At 46.1% G+C, this 22409-nt stretch overlaps 1 protein-coding gene across 1 annotated transcript in view; it reads right to left on the reverse strand.

Annotated features, from left to right (window-relative positions):
- Positions 1 to 22409, reverse strand: part of LOC134582660 (Fc receptor-like protein 5) — a 92446-nt gene that overhangs the window by 63203 nt on the left and 6834 nt on the right. Inside the window, exons 2-3 of the mRNA XM_063439313.1 lie at positions 20814 to 20834; positions 7890 to 8156 (exon numbers count right to left, since the gene is read on the reverse strand). Of these exons, the coding sequence (XP_063295383.1) occupies positions 7890 to 8156; positions 20814 to 20834 (288 nt within the window). The remainder of the gene's footprint in view (positions 1 to 7889; positions 8157 to 20813; positions 20835 to 22409) is intronic.

The raw sequence follows: 22409 nt of genomic DNA on the forward strand, positions 1-22409 counted from the left end.
TTTATTTCCATTCCAAACAGAGCTACCATGAGCAATAAAGCCAAATCCTTGCTCCCGACACCATTCACCAAGCCACAAGTTAAAGTCCCTAATACGCATCCGCCTGTCATTCTGAGTGTTATGCACAGGCAGAACTTCAGAGAATGACAATGTGGAAGCAACCTGCCGTATATCATTGGCAAAAACACTAAAAACTTCCTTAACCTCTGAAACCTCATTGCAAGCCAAGTCATTTGTCCCTAAATGGACAAGTACATCCAATTCCCCTTCCTGCTTTGCTTGCTTAACAATATTACAGATACGTCTCCTGTCTCTGCGAGCAGTAGCTCCGGGAAGACACCTCACAAGACCACCATTGTCCATCTCCACACATCTTATGATGGAATCCCCCACCAACAACTGCTTTCTATTAGGCCTCACCATAGTCTTCAAGCCTCTCTGCACAACACCACTAGCCTCAGTGCCTCTCTGCACAACACCACTAGCCTCTGTGCCTCTCTCCACAACACCACTAGCCTCAATGCCTCTCTTCACAACACCACTAGCCTCAATGCCTCTCTTCACAACACCACTAGCCTCAGTGCCTCTCTGCACAACACCACTAGCCTCTGTGCCTCTCTGCACAACACCACTAGCCTCAATGCCTCTCTTCACAACACCACTAGCCTCAATGCCTCTCTTCACAACACCACTTGCCTCAATGCCTCTCTTCACAACACCACTAGCCTCAATGCCTCTCTTCACAACACCACTAGCCTCAGTGCCCCTCTTCACAACACCACTAGCCTCAGTGCCTCTCTTCACAACACCACTAGCCTCAGTGCCTCTCTGCGCAACACCACTAGCCTCAGTGCCTCTCTGCACAACACCACTAGCCTCAGTGCCTCTCTTCACAACACCACTAGCCTCAGTGCCTCTCTGCACAACACCACTAGCCTCAGTGCCTCTCTTCACAACACCACTAGCCTCAGTGCCTCTCTGCACAACACCACTAGCCTCAGTGCCTCTCTGCACAACACCACTAGCCTCAGTGCCTCTCTGCACAACACCACTAGCCTCAGTGCCTCTCTCCACGACACCACTACACTCTGAAAGTGCAGAAAATGAATTATGTAGAGCAACAGACTGTGCAATATGCCTTTCATCCACAACTCCAAGTCTACCAGATCCTACAGTAATCCATCTGCCATTCCTAGTATGTCTCTGCGGCAGTGGCTTTGCAGCAGTTCCAGTCTGAGTTTGTTTACCAGATAATTTACAAATCTCAGACTTCAAAAATACAATCTCCTGCCGCAAGATAGAGAACTGTCTACAGATTAGACAACAACCAAACCTCCAAAAAGTGGAACGTGAAACAAATGCAAAGCAACTATTACACTGAACTAAGTCTGCCATTCCAATGAGGTGAATAATTTAAATCAAACAAACCTTAACTTTTTATTTATCCTCCTGAATACCTCAGATTACCTCCAGTTTATCTCCAGAATATCTCCAACCACACACACACTTAGAAGCAACACTCTCCAGAATATCTCCAACCACACACACACTTAGAAGCAACACTTAGATGAAGCAACCAAGCTCTATTAGCCAAGCTAATGACAACTACCCTTATATACTCCTAAAATCACCTCCCACTAGGAATGTTTAACACCTGGGTAGGCCTCTGCTTATTAGCAAACAATAGCTAATTTAAATAGCAATCAATAGCAAGTAGCTACCTAATCCAATCAAATGCCTTATAATTACCAACAGGAAATCAAACCTTGTGCAGTCAGTAACCTTTTCCTACAGATGAATCTTACCTGTAACAGTAAAAAAGAACTCTTAGCACAACTCTTAGACAGTTGAAGCTTCTGTAAAACTCTCCAGAATATCTCCAACCACACACACACTTAGAAGCAACACTTAGATGAAGCAACCAAGCTCTATTTTTATAAAAAAAATATTTTTACAAAATGCGTAAATGTCCACCCAGCCTCCCTACCTGGAGAGCTGGCGTGGACTTGAACCCTGGGGTCCAGTGGGGCTAAAGCCCGGCGGGTGGCTGTGGTGGCTGATACACGCGGCGAGGCAGCTGCTGGTCTGTCTCCTCTGCTCCCTCGCGGGCTGTCTATTAATGCCGGGAGCCGGAATATGACGTCATATTCCGGCTTCCGTAGACAGCGTGCGAGGGAGCAGAGGAGACAGACCAGCAGCTGCTTCGCCGCGTGTATCAGCCACCACAGCCGCCCGCCAGGCTTTAGCCCCACTGGACCACATAACAGGGGGAACACGGGGGTTCCTGCAGGAGCAACAGGAACGGCGTTCCCGCTGTAAAAAAAAAGTGCAGGAACGCCGTTCCCACGCGTTCCTGCAGGACTCCAGCCCTGTAGTACACACAAACACTACATCCACTACACAAACACACACTACATCACTGTACACACACTACATCCACTACTCAAACACACTCTGCGTTCACTATATATACTACATCCGCTACACAAACACACACTCTGCATTCACTGCACAAACAGTATCTAATACACACAAACACTACATCCATTACACACATTCTAATTCACTTCAACTATACAGACCACATTTAGTCCAGCATCATTGTCAGCAGACTAGGTAGGGCGTGGGCGGGCCCAGACCTTGTGCTTTGTCAGGGGCCCCAAAATTTCTGCTGGCAGCCCTGCAGACAGACCATGACACAGAGACACACACCATGACACAGACAGACAGACACACACACACACACCATGACACAAACAGACAGACAGACACACACACCATGACAGCCAGACAGACACACACACACACTATGACACAGAAAGACACACACACACACACCATGACACAGACACACACACCATGACACAGACACATACACACACCATGACACAGACACACACCTCCCATGACACAAACAGACACACACACACCATGACACAGACAGACACACACACCATGACACAGACTGACACACACACACACACACACACCATGACACAGACACACACACACACACACACACACACCATGACACAGACACACACACACCATGACAGACAGACACACACATACACTCACACTGACAGACTGAGACACATTATTGCTACCTGTGGGCAACCGGCCAGGGGTCGTGCAGGGCAGACAGCTGGGTGTGCTGGTGGCCGATTATCTTCAATAAGAGCAGTTTCACTAGAGTGGAGGGGGCGGAAGCAAGATTGAAGATAGTCAAGGAAAGAGATGGAATTGAGCAAGTGAGACAAAAGTTTTTCCAGAAGCTTTGAGGAAAAGGGGAGCAGGTATATGCGACGATAGTTAGAGGGGGAGGATGGGTCAAGAGATGTTTTTTTCAGGATAGGTACTAGAGTGGCTAGAGTGGCTAGATCTAACACGTAAAAACCTCCCCAAGATAGTAGTATGGGCCCCAGAGTGTGAACAGGCCTTCCAACAGCTCAAGACGGCGCTCATTAAATCACCTGTACTTTCTGCTCCTGATCCAACAAAACACTTTCTCGTCCATACAGACGCTTCTATGTTTGGATTGGGAGCAGTACTGAGCCAAGTCGGAGCAGATGGCGGCAAGCAACCCGGGGCTTATCTAAGCCTGAAACTTTTGCCCAGGGAAGTAGATACACTGCCATTGAAAAGGAGTGCCTGGCGGTGGTGTGGGCCCTCAAAAAGCTGCAACCTTACTTGTATGGACAACTGTTTACCTTACTCACAGATCACAACCCATTGGTGTGGCTGAACAGGGTGTCAGGAGACAATGCCAGGCTGTTGCGCTGGAGTTTGGCGCTACAGCCTTTTGACTTTACAATTCACTATCGCCCTGGGAAGCAAAATGGCAATGCTGATGGGTTATCCAGACAAACAGACCTTGAACAGTGATCTGTGAGTACTCCTCCGGACATCCCCAAGCCGATACTGGCCTGCTTCAGGATGTCCTGTAAGCCTGGGTACTTATGCACAAAGCATTGTACGATCAGATTACACACATGTGCCATGCATGGCACATGTGTCAACTTGCCCAAATTCAATGCCGCCAACAAATTTCTTACGTTGTCACAAACCACTTTGATGATCTCCAGTTGGTGCAGAGTCAGCCACTTTTCCACCTGTGCGTTCAGGGCGGACAGGAGTGTCGGTCCGGTGTGACTCTCTGCTTTCAGGCAAGTCAACCCCAAGACGGCGTGACACTGCCGTATCCGGGATGTGGAATAGTACCTGGGGAGCTTTCAGACAACTAACTGCTATTCAATCTATAACAGTGAAAAAAGTTTTGGGGGGTTTTAAATGCAATCTATTGTGACACCAGATAGAAGTGGCACTGTGCAGTGGCAGAGGTTGGCAGAGTAGACTCTGTAGGCCTGACACCCGCTTGAAGACAAATAACTGCTATTCAATCTATAACAGTGAAAAAAGTTTTTTGGTTTTTAAATGCAATCTATTGTGACACCAGATAAGAGTGGCACTGTGCACTGGCAGAGGTTGGCAGAGTACATGCTGTAGGCCTGACACACATTTATGAAGGACATTGACTGCTATTATATTACAGTCAAAAACTTTTTTTGTTTTTAAATGCACGCTATTGTGACACCAGATATGAGTGGCACTGTGCACTGGCAGAGGTTGGCAGAGTACATGCTGTAGGCCTGACACACACTTATGAAGGACACTGACTGCTATTATATTACAGTCACAAACTTTTTTTCTTTTTAAATGCACGCTATTGTGACACCAGATATGAGTGGCACTGTGCACTGGCAGAGGTTGGCAGAGTTCACGCTGTAGGCCTGACACACCCGCTTGAAGACAACTAACTGCTATTCAATCTATAACAGTAAAAACATTTTTTTATTTTTAAATGCACGCTATTGTGACACTAGATATGAGTGGCACTGTGCAGTGGCAGAGGTTGGCAGAGTACACGCTGTAGGCCTGACACACACGCTTGAAGACAACTAACTGCTATTTAATCTATAACAGTGAAAAAAAAATTGTTTTTAAATGCACGCTATTGTGAAACCAGATATAAGTGGCACTGTGCAGTGGCAGAGGTTGGCAGAGTACACGCTGTAGGCCTGACACACAGACGCTTGCAGACAACTAACTGGTATTCAATCTATTACAGTGAAAAAACATTTTTTGTTTTTAAATGCACGCTATTGTGACACCAGATATGAGTGGCACTGTGTAGTGGCAGAGGTTGGCAAAGTAAATGCTGTAGGCCTGACACACAGACGCTTGCAGACAACTAACTGCTATTCAATCTATAACAGTGAAAAAAATGTTTTTGTTTTTAAATGCCCGCTATTGTGACACCAGATATGAGTGGCACTGTGCACTGGCAGAGGTTGGCAGAGTAGACGCTGTAGGCCTGACACACACGCTTGAAGACAACTAACTGCTATTCAATCTATAACAGTGAAAAAAGTTTTTTTGTTTTTAAATGCACGCTATTGTGAGACCAGATATGAGTGGCACTGTGCAGTGGCAGAGGTTGGCAGAGTACATGCTGTAGGCCTGACACACACGCTTGAAGACAACTAACTGCTATTCAATCTATACAGTGAAAATAAAATTGTTTTTAAATGCCTGCTATTGTGACACCAGATATGAGTGGCACTGTGCACTGGCAGAGGTTGGTAGAGTAGACGCTGTAGGCCTGACACACAGACGCTTGCAGACAACTAACTGCTATTCAATCTATTACAGTGATTTTTTTTAAATGCACGCTATTGTGACGCCAGATATGAGTGGCACTGTGCAGTGGCAGAGGTTGGCAGAGTACACGCTGTAGGCCTGACACACAGACGCTTGCAGACAACTAACTGCTATTCAATCTATTACAGTGAATTTTTTTTTTTAAATGCACGCTATTGTGACGCCAGAAATGAGTGGCACTGTGCAGTGGCAGAGGTTGGCAGAGTACACGCTGTAGGCCTGACACACAGACGCTTGCAGACAACTAACTGCTATTCAATCTATTACAGTGACATTTTTTTTTGTTTTTAAATGCACGCTATTGTGACACCAGATATGAGTGGCACTGTGCAGTGGCAGAGGTTGGCAGAGTACACGCTGTAGGCCTGACACACAGACGCTTGCAGACAACTAAATGCTATTCAATCTATTACAGTGAAAAAAGTGTTTTTGTTTTTAAATGCAAGCTAATGTGACACCAGATATGAGTGGCACTGTGCACTGGCAGAAGTTGGCAGAGTAGAGCAGACTGATGTTCTAGCCCTAAAAAGGGCTTTTTGGGGTGCTGTCCTTACAGCAGAGATCAGATGAGTCCTTCAGGACTGTAGTGGACACTGAATACACTAGCCTAGCTATCCATTTCCCAATCAAATCAGCAGCAGCTACACTTTCCCTCCTCTCACTAAGAATGCAGCTTCAGAATGAATCTAAAATGGATGCTGTACAGGAGGTGGGAGGGTCTGGAAGGGAGGGTCTGCTGCTGATTTGCTGGAATGTGTCTGCTGACTGTGAGGCACAGGGTCAAAGTTTACTCAATGATGATGAATAGGGGGCGGATCGAACCGCGCATATGTTCGCCGAACCGTTCAGTACATCACTAGCAGGCAGCGTGTTGATTTAGTATGCCACGGTTGGGGACGTGTCCTCCTCAAGGTGCATATTTCGAGCGGGGCTGCAGTGTTCAAGGGAGGTGAGGATAGTGTTATATATGGATATGACCTGTGAGGGACAAGAGAGGGAAGGGATGGATAGGAGTTGTGAATCAATATCAGATGATAGCTGCTGGGAGGTCATAGAATTAAGGTTCCTCCTGAGTTAAGGGGGGTTATGCTGAGGTTGTTGGGTGAGAGGGTACTCGAGAGCAAATGATAAGAGGTGGTGGTCAGAGAGAGGAAATGGAGTGTTAGAGATATTAGATAGAGAAATTAGATAGAGACATAGAGACACTGTACATGCATAAGAGCAAATGAGGTTGAGAATTAGCCCACTGCGATAGCCCATTGAGTAATTGAAAGTAGTTTAGAGGCTGCTGAGGTCAGGGGTAGGTTAATGGGAATATTGAAGTCCCTGAGAATTAGGGATGGTATGTTAGAGGAAAGGAAGTAGGGTAGCCAGGCAGCAAAGTGTTCAAGGAAGAGGAGAGGGGAACCAGGGGGTGATAAATAATGGCAATGTTAGCAGAGAAGGGTTTGAAAAGGCGAATTGAATGGATTTCAAATGATGAGAAAGAGAGGGAAGGGGGGTGGGTAGAGGTTTGAAGGGGGAGTGAGGCAAGAGTAGAAACCCTACACCACCACCTTTACATTCTTGCCAGAGTAAGCAACTGAACACTATATGTTGTCAGAATAGGCACCTGCCGTGCAAGGGAATACCCAAGCTAACAAAGGGAGGGACAGAAACATAAAAACTGCCAATCAAATAATCAGAACAATTCAACATAGATTAAAAGATTGAACTGAGTGAAGTACTTCACGTCTAAATTGCACATTATTGACTGCTTTAATGTCCAGTATGCAATGCCAGACAAACGTGTCCAAAGAGGTCCTAATGTCAGCTTTACAAAAAGTGTCAGCAGAAACCATTGCCATGGAAGCCCACGATGCTACAACAGCATGAGTTGAGAGTGCCCTGATACCCTTCAGTACAGGTAGAGGCATCAATAAGCTTTCCCCTTAGGCAGTGATCTCTAGTGCTAAATGCAAGACAACCATATCCTGTTGAAAATTAGTGAGTGGGGGTACATTAAAATTAAAATTAAAATTAATAATAGCGATATTGTCTATTTTAACAGTTCTGTCTTCTTCCCTGTCATTTCATTAGATGTGAGATCACACGTTATAAAAATAAACATTTGGAACCAAAGACAGACTATTTAAACAGCACATTCATAGTTACATTTATGAACTTACCATCACTAACTTTCAGAGTGAAAGGATCACTTCTGTAACTAGTTATTACTTTAAATGTACATGTATAATCCCCGCTATCCTCAGATGTTGCACGATTTATGGTATAAATCCTCCCCTTACTTATCTTTGTTTCATCTCTGTACCAATTATAATTATCCCATAGATGTGCATATCGAGAATCCATGTTACAGGTCAGAGTTATAGATTCTCCTGTGAATATCTTTCCTGTATCTGACTTGGTAGAAATGATGGGTCTGGCCTCTGCTCCTGTGAAACAACAAATTCCCAGTTAATTTACTAAAAAGTAATTAGAAGTTCAATTATAGAGCAGAGCTCAATGACATTAATTGGAAGAAGGCCATGAGCAATATCCAAGTAACAGACATGATATAAAATTATATGTTGTGTTGCATACTGTGGTGCATGGTGGTGCATGTATTAAAATAATTAACAAGGGTGGAATATAATGTCCCCCCAGCCCCGACCCCTCCCCTGCCAGTGGGGGCCTACTAAACTAAACAGGACATCTGGACATCTAGTGTCCCCCTTGGCACCCACCCATTAAAGGTGGGTGGGGGCCCTCAGTGACAAAAGGTTTGTGGACCTACTGTTCCTCCCCAGCTTCCCCCCATTAGCAGCGGGGGAACTATTGTGCTCCCCACCCATTAGTGGCAGGTGTGTGCCCAAGGTGACAAAAGGGGGTAGCTATTGTGCCTCCCATCTGGCCCCACCCATTAGCCCTGGTTGGGGGCCCTAAGTGATGAGGATGGACCTATTGTCTCCCTCCCAGCCCCCACCCATTCGTGTCGAGTGGGAGCCCTAGGTGACAAAAGGGGGACCTATTGTCATCCCCCCAGCCTCCACCCATTAGCAGCAATTAGGGTCCCTAAGTGAAAGTGGGGAGGCCTATGGTATCCCCCCACCCATACCAATTAGGGATGGATGGGGGCCCTAAGTGATAAGAGGGAGAACTTATTGTCTCCCCTCAGGCCCCCCAATTAGCGGCAGGAAAGGCCCTACATAATAAGGGTAGGGACCTATTGTCTACCCCCTCATCCCCCAAATAGCAGCAGTTAAGGCCCTAAGAGACAAAAAAGGGGCACCCAATGTCCCCCCGGGCTCCCACCCATTAGCCGCGGATGGGGGCCTTATGTGATAAGGGGGGGACCTATTGTCTTCCCCCCGGTCCCCAGCCATTAGCGGTGACAAAAGGGGGAACCTATTGCCATCCCAACCCCTACCAATTGGCATCCAGTGGGGTCCCTAAATGAAAAAAAACTATTAAGCCGGTAGCTCCCTCCTTGTAATAAACTAAATGAACGAACAAAGACTGAATTGAAATTCACATTAATGGACAAATAGCCGAAATTCCCATTGAATGAGTGTTCAACTGGGCTTACACAGGAATTTCACAGTGCTATCTTGTGTGGGCAGATGCCGTGTCCCACCTAGATCCTGGCAATAAATATCTAGGAATAACAGGATGAAATCAGGGACCTAGGGGCATTTGGCAGTGACTACGGGGACATTCAAATATAGTGGAGTCGGAAAGGGGGCTTAAAAAATAAATCGGCATGCGGCCATAATAGTGCCGCTTTAATTGCTAATACTAAGTGATTTTTACTTTGTGTTAGTAAAGTTGGCTGAAAAAACAATTTTGGTATTTCAGCTTTTTAGAAGTTAGATCCCCAATCCTTGTGGGAATTAAGGTGCTATCTACTAAACGGCTGCAAGATGCTACCGTGGCAAAAATCGGATCAGAATTTCATTCTCCAATTAAAATGCCCACATTTCAGCCTAAAACGAATGGACAAACTGTCTGCACACTACTAGGATGAAATTCATGTTAGTAAGAGTCACCATTTAAACTCTTACAGGCATGTAGGGCCAATACTAACTGTAGCATTAGGAGTACATGTTTGTATCACTAAAACCTTAGTGGTCCCTTACATAGTTAGGATCATCCTTGCACTTATACATGGCAAGTTGACAGGCAGCCCAATGAAGATAGAAATACACTGGGATAGCATCATGCTGTAACAAACACATTTTAAAGGGACACTCTAAGTACTAAAAGTTGGAGTGGTTTTGGTGTGTAGATCATGTACCTGCAGCCTCGCTGCTCAATTCTCTGTTATCTAGAAGTTACATCAGTTTCTGTTTATCACACAGCCTTTCTACACACTTTCTGAAAAAAAAAAGTGTCTACATATTTTTATCTTATCTTATTACACAGCCAGGGATATTTACTAGTGATAACTCAAAGTACATTTTAACTTTAAGGTCAGAAAAGAAACTGAAAGCATATCTGACTTGTAAAATGTTTCAGCCCAGAATTTTGATCTTACATTTGAAATCCACTTTAGTGAATAACCCAGAGTGTGTATATTTTAAAAGTTCTTGGGGGGCGATAAGCTCCTGCCAGAAACTTGAACACAAGCTGCTAAAAAGCCAATAACCGACACAAACGGTGCCTACGAGCAGACAGCAGAGACCGGAGCGGCTGCAGATACCGCCAGCGGACCTGTAAACTGGATACTGATACACTGTACGGAGAGCTGGTGCATCCGGAGCTTGCTGCCTACTAAAGTTATGGGTGAGGTGGATGGCTGCCGCCTTACCTACCTGCAGAGGGCCACAGAACAGCTCAATGAGGCATCACCTCCTCGGAACCGTTTCCCTGCCCTCTGGACCGGTGGGGTTTATCGCGGTCCACACTGGATCAAAGCACATACCTCTGCCGATCCCTGCAACAACATGCAGACTGAGCATGGCTAGCGGTGACAAGATGGTTGACAAGCATACCCCATCAGAGCTCACATCCATACAGCCTCAAGAATATCAACATACCACGGCGGGGTAAACTCTCCAACGGCTTGACAACATTTTCCAGCGATTCTGGGCAAGGCTGGAGGCGCGATTGTACCAGCCTCCACATAACGCAACAAAAGAAATGAGGAGTTGAGGGGATGAGAGGCGCCTCCCTCGGGCAAAGCTCTTATGCCAGCAGTAATCCTCCACACTAAACGCTTACCCGGGCCGAGGGTCCGCAGGAAGATCGCCCGCCGCTGGCTGCGGCAGAACACCCGGGTCTTCCGATGCGCCCACCCAGGGAAAGACTCAGCCTCCTGGAGCCACCGAGTCTGTGGCCTACAGATGCCACCCTCTATACAGGCCTGGTGCTTGAGGTTCGTCTCCAGCCTGCCCACTAAATACCGCGGCAGTACGCAACCCCGCGGCCCCTGTGACTCCTCCACTGAGAATGGCATTGGCTGAAAGCTGTAAAGTTGGTATGCGAACTCTACCTGCTCCCAATGAGCAGGTTACACATGACTCTGCTACTGTTAGCCCCAAGGGACGCCGCACCAGAGACACTCTGTGCTAACACAGGCTTAGTAGATATGCTCGCGACAGGGTGCAGAGTCCCAATAGTTCGCTACGTTCCAGTGATATTCTCAATGGCCTAGCGCAGGGGTCCTCAAACTCCGGCCCCCAGATGTTGCTGAACTACAACTTCCATGATTCTCTGGCTATCTATGTAATTTAAAGAATCATGGGAGTTGTAGTTCAGCAACATCAGGGGGGCCGGAGTTTGAGGATCCCTGGCTTAGCGTGTCATGCAGAATAATCTATTATACCAGTGTACACGCCTAACTGTTCCTGTTTTGCTCATAGCGTCTGTTTTGTTATCAGTAATCTTATTTTTTTTATATATGAACCTAGCTAATACATGCCGGTTTACCAGCCTGCCGGGTAAACTAATACACCTGTTTATCCTTGTGTACATAATGCACATAGTCAGTCGATATAGCCTGCTCTCTCCTGGTCGACATTGGCAGCATTTAGGTGGTTAGACTAGCCTGTTTATTTTATGCCTTATCTTTATGTTATTGATCACCTAATGATCCTTATTATATTAGCCTAGACAGACTATCCTTTTGTAACAATGTGATGTACTGCTAGTCTAGACGCCTTTCTATAGCCTGTTCCTTAGCCAGTCACTCCAGTGCATGTGTCCAGTTCCCATACAAGTTACAGTTACTATGCAAGTTATTACCACCAGGTATTACCTGCTTGTTTAACTTAAATTGACTCGCTATAATCAAGCAACTCACTACTGAGACATGTCAGACTAGTTCAATCTGTTTCTATCAAACAAAAATGTGCACATTTTTCATGCCACTGTTTCGAGTATGTGTCTACGTGTATGTATAAATGTCCGCTGTTGTGGCGTTTGATATTGCACTGTTCTCACCTGCACAACAAAAATAAAAAGTAAAAAAATATATATAAATATATATTTTTTTAAAGTTCTTATCTTCTGCTATGTTAATAGCATGCTAAAGCTGCAGCATCCTCCTGTGTGTGATTAAAGTTCAATTAGCAGGGCAGGAGATAAGAATTTCTAAAAATAAACACACTGTGCTGTAAGACCTGATTGAAAATACAAATTATATTTTTTTTCTTTTTTTTTAATTCTTTATTTTTGCACACGACAGGTAAGGCAAGAGGAATACAACTGTGTGGCTTGCGCAGAAGCCGAAATACAAAGAATAATAGTGAAACCATAACGATTAACATCAGCACACCTGACAAGCCACTCTATACTTCCTACATTACTTGCCTCCTATCGAGGATTTTTAATTTTTAATTCTTCATTTTTACCCAAGATATGAGCAGCAAGATTTCAGTAATGTTTAGGCTAGCGCAGAAGCCCTTTTTGAATAGAATCTTACAGTGATATAGTGCACAAGAGTACATATAAATAAGCCTCTCTTTGGTTTCTTCGTTCTTCGCCACCTATCTAGGGTTTTATAATTATTCCAGGCTATGTAGCTGAATATGGAGCTCTAACTCTATGCGCCAGGTCTACCTTTAAGCATCCTCGTTTCTCCGTTTGTTGAAGCATGCCCGGGAGACAGATAAAATAATATACAAAAAAAAGGAAAAATACTAAGAGGAATGAGACCTAAGGAGGAGATATACCCCTATATACTGATGGGCCGAAGCCCATATAGGCCAGATCAAGGCCTGAAATAGGACTGAATTAGGAGAAAATAGAAAAGACTAGGAGAAGAAGAATAGAGAGAGAAGGAAAAAGAGAAAAAGCAGGTGTAGCCAGGGAAAGAAAAAAGGGGGGGGGGGGGCCTGGGGAGGGCCGGTCAAGGTAAACAGAGTCTAGGACACCGTCAGTATCCCGCGGCCCTGGCACCTAGTTATTCACTCGTTCGTATCCCTTCAGTCGCTACTGGAGCCCACCAGACTGTTATCCCATGGTTCCCAGGTCCTCTGGAAAGATATAGCCATCCCCTTCAATCTAGCGGTCAGGTCATCCATGACTCTGCTTTCCCGTATCCTGGATATAACCCCTCGGAACTCTGGTCCCTCGGGTGAGAGCCATGCCGTGGCTATCGCTCTGCGCGCACTTAGAGTGATCGTGTGTACCAGTTTCTGTTCTCTCTTCGTCCAACCCTCGATGGACCTGTTGAGTAGGTATATCCACGGGTTCATGACCAAAGGCTTACCGAACGTTTGTTTCGGCAAACCTTCTACTGATTTCCAAAAGCCTTGTATTTTGGGGCATTCCCACCACATGTGGATGTAAGTGCCTCTTAATCCGCATCCCCTCCAACAGTCGTCTGTATCTACTTTCCGCATATTGTGTAGGGTCACCGGTGTAGAATACCATCTGAACATGGTCTTCCATGCCTGTTCTTGCATCGTAACACAGATGGAGACGTTTCTGTTTGCTTCCCATATCTCCTGCCACTCTATGCCTTCCAATGCCTCCCCTAAGTCTGCTTCCCATTTATCAATGTATTTCAATCTGCCCCATTCCTTAGTTTCAGTGCTAAGGTGAGCGTATAGGATCGTGACCATGCCCTTGGGTGTGGTGCCCTCTAGACATAATCTTTCGTAGAAAGATAGCTTACACTGGGCTGCTGCTTTAATGCAAGGTCTCCTAGCGAAGTCTCGTATCTGGATATAGCGAAAAAAGTCCGCTGGGGTCAAGTGGTTACCTTGCTGAAGTTCTTCGAATTGTATAAGTTCCCCGTTTTTATATAGTTGGTGGATACGTTGTAATCCAGCCTTTTCAATGTTTCGGAAGTTTCTAGGGGACATCCCAGGAGGGAAGTCTCTGTTCCTGAGTATCGGAGCCATAGGGGAGGGGGATGAAGTAAGCCCATATTTGACGCTGTTAGCATCCCATAGGTAAAGGGAATTAAGTATGGCCGGGCATGTTACCCTTATCATCGGCCTTTTGTCCTTCGAGACCCATAAGGTAAACTGGGGGACATCTAGACCCACCATCATGGATTCTATCTCCACCCACCTTCTTTCCCCCATTGGGGAGTGCCACATGGCCACCTGGGTTAGCTGGGCTGCCAGGTAGTAGAAGTACAGGTTCGGCAACCCTAGTCCCCCTCTATCCTTTTTCCTATATAAGACTTGTCTAGCTATCCTATGTCTCTTATTTTGCCAGACAAAATCGCCTATCGCCCTCTGTAACGGCACCAGTTGAGATTTCGTGATTCGTACTGGCAGAGCCTGAAACAGGAATAGGAGGCGGGGTAGAATGTTCATTTTCACGGAGTTAATACGCCCTATCCAGGAAATAGGGTTATCCGTCCACTTGTCTAGGTCCCCTATCAATGTCCGCAACATGGGTTCATAGTTTTCTGCGTATAGCTTTCCGGGGTCTGCCGTTAGGTTAACGCCTAGATATTTTAAGGAGTTCGATTCCATCCGGATTTGATACTTTTCCTTTATCAGGGAGATATCAGCTTCCGGTAACCCTATTGACATTGCACTGGATTTCTGGATATTCGCCCTGTACCCGGATAGTTCCCCATAGACCCGTATCTCTTCCTGTAATGCTAACAAGGACTCGATCGGGTTTGTGACTGTCAGAAGGACGTCATCGGCATAGGCGGAGACTGTGAACTCCTTATCCCCTACTCTGACCCCTCTAATATTCGGACGTTTACGTATTGCCTGTAGTAAGGGTTCTAGTGCCAGCACGAATAGTAGGGGAGAGAGAGGGCACCCCTGCCTGGTTCCGTTGTGCAGCTGAAACGGGTGTAGTGGGGCTCCCGTAATCTGTATCTGTGCCCGTACGTTGTGATACATCGCTTTGGTGACTTGTATGTATTCTTCTGGGAAGCCAAGATGTTTCAATACTGAGAACAAGAATCGCCATCTGACCCTATCAAAGGCCTTCTCAGCGTCGATGGAGACCACTAGAGAAGGAACTCCGGTGGCCACTTGTTTCCAAATAAGGTCGACGTTCCGCCTGGTGTTCTCGAACAATTGCCGTCCTGGAATGAATCCGACTTGGTCCGCATGTATAAGAGAGTTCAGAAGCGGATTCAACCTTTCCGCTTGTATCTTTGCCAATATTTTCAGGTCATGGTTTATTAACGATATGGGTCTGTAGTTTTCAGGTTGGAGCGGGTCCCTCTCAGGTTTGGGCAGTAATACAATAGTGGCTAGTGCCATCTCAGAGCCTAGATGTTCACCCTGTCTTAAGCGATTGAATAGTGCAGTCAAGTGAGGGACAAGCTCCTCTCTGAAGGTCTTGTAGTATGACCCGTCGAAGCCATCCGGTCCCGGCGCTTTGTTACCCTTCAGGCTCGAGATAGCGCTATCAACTTCTTTCTCGCTGATCTCCACCGCTAGGTTAGCTGCTGCCTCTCCGGTCAGTTTGGTCAGACCGAGGTCTTCCAGATAGCGCAAGATGTCGCCCTCCCCCTGCTCCCCCCGGGTGTTGTCATCTGGAGTATGATTGTATAGGTGTTCGTAGAATGTCTCGAAAACCTGCGCGATTTCCGCCGGATTAGTTTTAGTCGTGCCGTCCGGGTGTCTAATGGCCGTGATGTGGGGCCGGGTTTGTCTAGGCCGTAGCGTTCTAGCCAGCAGGGTGTCCATTTTGTTGGCTTTGTCGAAGAACGTGCGTTTCGACCACGCCATAGATCTGGCCGTATCGTCCAGTAGTAGGGTGCGTATGTTCCTCCTAACCGCCCCCAGCTGTTCGTATGTCGTAACATCCGGCGAGGATTGGTGTTTCTGCTCTAGATTCCTCAGTTGTTTCAGTAGAGTGTCGAGTTGATGGTGCTTCAGTTTCTTCTTCCTTGTGGCCAATTTAATGAGGTTCCCCCGAATCACTGCCTTATGCGCCGCCCATACTGTACTAACGCTCACGTCTGGGGTGGTATTTGTGACAAAGTATTCTATAATGTCCTTCCGAATCTGTTCCATTATCCCAGTGTCCCTCAATAGAGAAGCGTTTAGTCTCCAGGTCCAAGGGCTCGCTATACATAGGTTTCCAAGTATAATGGAGACATCCGCGTGGTCCGACCATGATATATTACCAACTTCCGATCGAGCTATCCTGGGCAACCCCGTTGCATTGACCAGGAACAAGTCTATCCTGGAATAGGTGCCATGGGGGGCCGAGTAGAACGTGTAATCCCGATCCATTGGGTGTTGTGCCCTCCAGACGTCTACTAATCCTGTACCTGCAATAAATTTTTTCAGTATCCGGTCTTGCCCTCCCATCCCCTGCGACCTCGGGCCTCCGTCTCTCGAGCTCCTGTCCGCAGCCGGGCATGGGGTGGCATTAAAATCCCCTCCCATGAGAATCAGTCCATGAGGCAGTGCGGCAATCTTGCCTCTAATCCCATCCCAAAAGGCGGCGTCCGGCTGGTTCGGTGCGTATATATTAATTAGATGTACGCAGTGTGAGTGCAAAGTGCCAGAAACAAATAGATAGCGTCCCTCCGGGTCGGCATCTTGAGTTGACATCTGAAAGGGGCAAGTACGTTTAATGACGATGGCCACTCCATTACGTTTACGTCGTGATCTAGCTTCAAATGTACCCGAGAATGTATGGTCCCGAAGTCTAAAGGCGGCCTGTTTAGGGAGGTGTGTCTCTTGTAAGTAGGCTATTTCCGAGTTCATCCTCCTTAACTCCTGAAAGAGGAGGCGCCGCTTCTTGGGGGCGTTCAAGCCCTTAACATTCAACGTGGTGACCTTAAGCTCCATCATGGAGTATGTTTAGTACTACAATGCTACTGATTCTCTGCAGACGTCTGGTGAGCTGCAGCCGCGCCCCAGGGCTCTCACAAGGTACCAACCCCCCGAACGCCACCCCCGAGAGAAGGAGAATGGGAGAAAAGGAGAGAGAAAAAGATAGGGAAGGAGGAGAAGATAAAAAAGATAATGGCATCTGGACTGAGCCGGATGCAACAGTGATTCTGGACTCACTAATCGCCAGAATGTAGTGGGTAGCGCTTGCCCACGTCTCCGCCACGCTCAACGCAAGGAGGAAACTGAGGATCCCCAAAGCTCCTACTCCTACGCGCGCATCGCATACGGTTTTGACCTCTAGGCTTCAAGGAGCAAATCCCCATCCCCTCTGACGTGACTACTCTCTATTGCGACAGTTGCTTAGTAAATTCCGGGGATCCTAAGCTCATAAGCCCTACTCCCCATAGGGGGAAAGTAGGGGGATATGGAGGTGAGGCGGCTTTCCAGGCTCCACCTCCACTCCCGCGCCTCTATACTCGGTCCCACCTCACACCTATGGGGGCCCCTAGAACTCACACTAGGCAGGTGGTCTAGGGTCCTAATCTTGTGCTTCATCAGATATAAGCAGTAACAGTGACCATATGCGTGGCTTGAGTATATTCAAAACAATCCTCTGTCATTAATACAAAAATGGAAGGTATAACATAACCCGATAATCTCGGTGAAACATATATTAAAATGATTTATCACAAGGCACCCTTTTCGTTAGAACACATATTACCCAATTCGGGGCAGTGTCCCTATACCATTTTGAGGCAGCCAAGATCAGTGCCATCTACCTTAATAGGGGTCCCAACAAATAGGATGTGCTCCAAGTTCCCAGTCCCGCTATGCTTGACCTCTGCAAGGGCTGTCGTGAGTGCGCAGGTGTCCCGCCTCCCAGTGGCCTCCCTTGGCAACCACCCCACTCGTCTGAGGGCATCCCATATCTCCCTTAATAAACCAAAGGTGCTCCCGTTCAGGGCCGGGCAATAGGGCCTCTAGCATCAGACGTTGGGATTAGGGGTATCTCGGAATCCAACTTGGAAATAATGGGTAGTGACATAAGGTTAACGCCTATATTGGGTGATATATTGTAGGTTTCAACTCCCCTTTGATCCTGTAAGTGCTACGGCTATGTGTATTTTGGAGCATGGGCAGTTCAGGGTTCTAATGCTTGGCCTATCTGGGATGTGGTGAATTGTAGTGTCAACTAGATTCGCACATGCCCGTATATCCACAATTCCGGAACAGTCGTGTGTTATCCCCCCGCCAACGTAAGGTGTTACCTGTGGGCGCCCCTCCCTCCCCCCCCTGCCAACAAAGCAACAGTATAACGTAGTGTTTGGTGTTCATATAAACAGCTTATGAAGTATAGCAGGATTGCTCCTCCCTTCCCTGTCTGCTGTACCTCTGGCAACAGTCGTAATAGCGCTGTAAATCATGTTTATTGACATTATACATCTTTTATATTTTTATGTTATTTTTATATATTTTTATGCTTTTAGAGTTTTGTAGACCGCTTTATTCGTTGATACGTATGTTTTTTTTTTTTTTTTTTTTTTTTGTTTGTTTTTTTTTTAACTGTTTTTGTATTATGATTGTTTTCTCCCCCCCTCACATGTTCCGTTTTTATGTGTGTTTTAAGGGTCGCCCTACAATGTCAACAAAGCTGAAAAACCCTGCGGGTATGCTAGGGTCCCAATCCACTCGGCCGTACTATTAACTAATAACTATAAGCTCCCAATCAAGGTGGGCAAAAGGTCACGTAAAGGCCATGGCTAACATACGGACCGCATCCCATGGGGGTCCCATATACAAACCCGTGTATAAGCAAAGGAAAAACACATAACAAAAAACTACATAACAATGTCAATGGTAGGCGAAAGTCCCACTTGGGGGGTCAGTCAACATGTAACCCCATGGCTCGTGTTAGAGTGTCGGTACCCAGACTGGGCGAACCAAAACTCGGGCAGTTTGAGCGGTATCCCCCCTGTCCCCCCCCCCCAAATGAACACCACTCCAACGGTGCCACTGCGGCCTGAGCAAGACCCCGAATAAAGGCAGAATATTACCTTAGTCACACTGCAACCCATGAGTATAAGGAGCGGAGGCGTCCACCCAGGCCTTCATGGCCAGTAGCCCCTGTATTCGGATTTTACAAGGAGCGTTACTGAGTATAATCGAGTCGTGTAAAAGTTATGGCCCGGGGCTGGATCAGGAGCACCCCTCAACATATCCCCCTCCCCATAGGACATAGCCATCCCCCGGACACCCCTGGGCGTGATACCCCCTGGAGAGAGTGGCATCCTGGGGCCCTATAATACGATACCCTCCGCAATTAGTTGTGTCCTCTCGGTCCTGACTCGCGCCACTCCGTCTGCAGCTGGGGAAGGCCCTCCGGATACATCGCTATGTTGGGGAGGTCGGGTGGCGGCTGGACGCCCAAACCACGGAGCAGTCGATGCGGATCACCTCCCGGGGCCAGGATGTGCGCCCTGTCCCCACGGAACACCATCAATTTGAAGGGAAAGCCCCAAGCGTATTTGATGCCGGCTCCTCTCAAGGCGTCAGTGATGGGGCGCCAGTCTCTCCTTCGTTGCAGTGTGGAGGGCGCCAGATCGTGGTAAAGGGATATCACTCCCCCCGCATGTCGTATGGGTCCATCACGGCATTTCTTCATTAGGGCCTCTTTGGTCCTGTAATGCAGGAATCGGAGAATTACGTCTCTCGGGGCAGTTGTATCGTTCCTTTGGCTTCTCAGGGCCCTGTGTGCCCTTTCAATGTGCCAATGTTCCTCTGGTATATTCGGAAGTAACGGTTTGAGGATGGTGAGTACAAGCCCTTGCAGGTCGTCATCTGGGCCCTCAGGTAAGCCTCGTAGGCGGAGGTTATTTCTCCGAGAGCGGTTCGCCATGTCCTCGATGGCTAGGTCCGTCTCGACCAGGTGTGCTGTTACCCGGTTTAACCGCTCAATCACGGCATTGTGGGCCAGTGTGGTTGTCTCCATGCGGTCTTCGAGTCTGGCGGTGCGGTCACCTAATGCCCCGATCTCGGCCTGGAGAACCGCGGTGGACTTAGCGATTTCACCGGCCAGAAAGGCCTTCACCTCTGCTAGTTTCGCCAGGATGGTATCCTGGCCCCTTGGGGATTCTTCTCTGCCCGCACGAGGCGAAGACTGCGGTGACTGGTCGACGCCATCTTGGGTCCCTTGTCGGCCTAGCCTTTGCGCCGACATTAGATCGAGGACTGTCCCCCCAGATTCAGTGCCCCTCTTTGGTTGCTTCTTGGAGGGTCTCTTCTCCATGGCAGGGATTATCTTGGGGAGTTTTGCGGACAAAAAAGGTCGCTTTTGTAAGCTTTTTATGCGCGGTTAAGCGGAGCTCTAGTGAGACACGTCTAGTCTCATCGACGGTCAGACCACGCCCCCCCCATGTCATGTGTTATATTTTTTATATTTTATATATATATATATATATATATATATTTATATATATTATATTTTTTTTCAATAAATCTGTGTGAGTCACAGCCAGGGAAGGTGTGGATAGTGTTCTATGAACATAAACAAGTGATTTAAGTCCTAAATGGCAGATAACTGAGCACGGATACCGAAAAGGGTATGATCTGTACACCAGAACTGCTTAAAGTTGTTTTTATGCTTAAAGTGTCCCTTTAATACTCTGCTTACTGTGTTCCCATGCTAAACCCAAAACAGGACACATGAAATCAAATGTATTTTTTATGGTATTGTCATAATTTTAAAAATACCCCAAAACCCCGTTAGCAGCCTGCAGAAGGCATGATCATTTTTTAAGTTATTTCAGTTAATAAATATGAGAGTCCTGTACTCACGTGAATTGTTCAGAACCACAACTGAAAAACAAAGCAGAAAAGATTAAAAAGAGCAATCTTTTTACATTATTATATTTAATCTACTTGTATTGGACTCAGTTTCATTGTCTTAAAGGTTTCTATTTTATTCTATACACAAACAGAAAAGCACACTTTGAGAATACACCAAGTATTTAAATCAATGCCGTAAGTATATCACATGCAAATAAATACATAGTAAATCACGAGCTAGAACTTACTCAACTTCTCCCCACCTACACAAAAATACCCCAAAATAAAAGTAAATAATAGACATGTGCAAAAATTTGTTTTAAGTGATTTGTATGAATGAAATTCCTGGCAATAATCGAGTGAATTGATTATGGAAAATCAGTTTGTTCAGAAATGAATTATCCAAATTAAAATCCCTGTTTAATTTGGATTTTCTGATTTGGTTTGGATGATTCTGACTTGGTTAGTTTGTGAACAAACCAAAATTTCCTAATCAATTGATTTGGCGATAGCCATGAATTTTATTTGGACAAATCCATTAAAACTGATTTTTGCACGTCTAGTAATTAAACCCAAACCTACAAAGGCAGTCTGAAATCACCAGGGGTGGTAATTTAAGCAAAACATATCTTTATACCTTGCTTGTCTGTAAGACTTAAAAAGTGTCTTCCATGTTACAATGACAGGTTTTTAATTTGAAGTTTTTAATTACTAATATTTTCATTAAACAGTATTATGCTATGTTCTTTTTTTTTTAAATTTATTTATTTTCAGGTACATTGTGTGCCCTAATATCATTCAAAGAAGATTCCCTAAGTCTAAAATAGAACGTATACATACAGTACCCTATAAATGCATAATTTTCACAAAGAAAATTTATTTTATTTAAAAAAAAAAAAAACTAAAGAAATTGAGCTAAAAATAGAAACATGGGAAAATGGGGGTTAACCAATGAAAAGTGCAATAGCTCGGAAAAACAAAAAGGACCAAGGACACAAAGTTTAAAACTTAATTATTAATATCCTAAAAAAGCCTTCCTAGTAAATAAATATCCTATGAAAGAGTATACAATGTTTCAAATTACACCTGAGACAGCTCGGTGACCTGACCGTGCATAGAGGTAGACAGACAGAGCTAAATGTAACATTGAGACAAAGATACAGCCTTTATAGCCAAAAAGAGATTAGACAAGTAGGTGGTTATAAAGTATCAAGTCATCCACCCCAAAATGTAAAGAAGAAAATAAAATGACTAAATATCTGAAAATACTGTTTATATATAGCACCTTCAATGGCACCTTTCTGTAAGACTGGCTAATATAAGACACAGCTGGTCCATATTGCAAGAGCTGAAAAAAATAATCCCTGTTAAAGGACCACTATAGTGCCAGGAAAACATACTCCCTCAGGGTCCCCCTCCCGCCGGGCTCTAGGGGGAGGAAGGGGTTAAACTTAGCTCTTTCTCCAGTGCCGGGCGGGGGACTCTCCTCCTCCTCTCCTCCTCCATAGCGATGTCATCGGCTGAATGCGCATGCGCAGCAGGAGCCGCGCGCGCATTCAGCCAGTCCATAGGAAAGCATTCTCAATGCTTTCCTATGGACGCTAG

Source organism: Pelobates fuscus, chromosome 13, assembly GCF_036172605.1.
Source record: "Pelobates fuscus isolate aPelFus1 chromosome 13, aPelFus1.pri, whole genome shotgun sequence".
Taxonomy (NCBI): Eukaryota; Metazoa; Chordata; class Amphibia; order Anura; family Pelobatidae; genus Pelobates; species Pelobates fuscus.